The 1,672-nt window shown below is 34.5% G+C and overlaps 1 protein-coding gene across 1 annotated transcript; it reads left to right on the top strand.

Annotated features, from left to right (window-relative positions):
* The first annotated feature begins 808 nt into the window (after positions 1-808).
* LOC104218907 (arabinogalactan protein 14) lies at positions 809-1,437 on the top strand. Its single transcript, XM_009769508.2, has one exon. The coding sequence runs from the start codon at positions 923-925 to the stop codon at positions 1,103-1,105; it is 183 nt and encodes a 60-aa protein (XP_009767810.1). The 5' UTR covers positions 809-922; the 3' UTR covers positions 1,106-1,437.
* Positions 1,438-1,672: the final 235 nt, after the last annotated feature.

Here is a 1,672-nt window from a genome sequence, read left to right as displayed (position 1 = left end):
CACCAAATACTTTAAAAAAAAAAATGTTACTCCTCTAAAATATCTTAAGATGAAAACAACGGCACCTTCTTGGAATATCTAATTTACCTTTTCCATACTCTGAAAACAGCCTCAGAACGTGCTCAAATTTAGGGCAGTGATTGTCTTTTCAACAGTTCTATCTTGCCTCAAATCAAAACGTGAGGTCCCCCATTCAGACAGCGAAAAGGAGTAACAGAGGACCCTACAAATGACCAAACAACCGTTGGCAACAGCTGTATATAACCCCACAAAAGGCTAATGAGCTATGGGCAGCATCAAATCCTCTCAGAAAGTATTCAAAAGCTGAGAAATTTTCTTTTTTAAAATTCTTTTTCTAAATATATTCAATATTCAAAATTCACTTATCCAACTAATTACAATCTGCATCTTGTTGGACCTAATAAAAAATGCGCTGGCTATCAAGACAAGAGGTTTTTATTCAGGTATACAATCAATCAGAGTTAAGTGGTAGAAATTTCTTTACTCCCTCCAAGTTTTCTTATTGGACATTATTTGATTGGGGAAGAGTTTAAAAAAAAACTTTTAAACCTCGTAATTTTTAAATATGACATGATATTTATAAATATAAAAATATATCATAATAATAAAACTTAAAATTTAAAATAATTTTATTAAAATAAATAAAAATGTCATTCTTTCTTAAACAACTTAAAATAGAGTGTCTATAAAACAAACTACATTGAATATTGTTTATGTGGTTGGACTAACGGTCTCTTCGGTCAGCCCTGCCCGTAAGACACCCTACCACGCCTTTCCGCTATATAAGACCAACCCCACCTACAATCCCTTCATATTGCATCTTTCTTCTTCTGCCCTTGTGCATTTCATTCATCACTCTCTCTCTCTCTCTTTTAAAATAAGTTATTGAAATTCTACAATAATGGAGGCAATGAAAATGAAGATTTTCATGGTGGCTCTCGTTATGGTTTTGGTGGCAATGTCTGGTATCCAAAATGTGGCTGCAATGGAGGCCCCTGCACCTGCTCCTGCTTCTGATTCCTCCATTTTTGTACCCACCATTTTTGCTTCTCTTGTAGCTCTTGCCTTTGGTCTTTTCTTCTAAATAGTGTCTTCTGCTGCTGCTGCTGTTTCTCCTATATGGAGATGGACTAGTGGAGATATGGAGTATAGCTTTTTCGTTTTGTTGGTTTTATTTTTCATCATTTGGGATTCATGTAGAGTTCTTTTTTTTTTGTTATTATTATTACTCAATCTTCTTTCTTCTTCTTTTTAGATCATTTAAGATGAGGAAGAGATTGAGGTTCATTTTATTTGTCCCTTTTTATTAAATTATGTTGACGTTTCCTTGGCTTATTGTTGCCGTGGACCTATTAAACTATGTTGTAGACATTCTTTAGAGTTACTATTATATGCAGAATTTGTGTATTTTTTACAGCCTCTAATTTGTTGCTTTCCTCAGTAAATTACAACAACAACCCAGTGTAATCTCACAAGTGGGGTCTGGGGAGGGTAATATGTACGCAGACTTTACCTCTACCCCGAGGTGCAGAGAGGCTGTTTCCAGGAGACCCTCGGCTCAAAGAAGCAACAAGAGACTATATTAGTACTATCAATAGACTCATAATAAAACTAACATAAAATACCATAAAATCCATAACATAACATAAAT

Source organism: Nicotiana sylvestris, chromosome 3 (assembly GCF_000393655.2).
Source record: "Nicotiana sylvestris chromosome 3, ASM39365v2, whole genome shotgun sequence".
NCBI classification, from domain to species: Eukaryota; Viridiplantae; Streptophyta; class Magnoliopsida; order Solanales; family Solanaceae; genus Nicotiana; species Nicotiana sylvestris.
Note: the sequence above shows the minus strand (reverse complement) of the source record. Positions and strands in the feature narration are given on the sequence as shown.

Coding starts and splice junctions, on each gene's coding strand:
- LOC104218907 (XM_009769508.2), top strand. CDS start 923: ATGGAGGCAATGAAAATGAAGATTTTCATGGTGGCTCTCGTTATGGTT.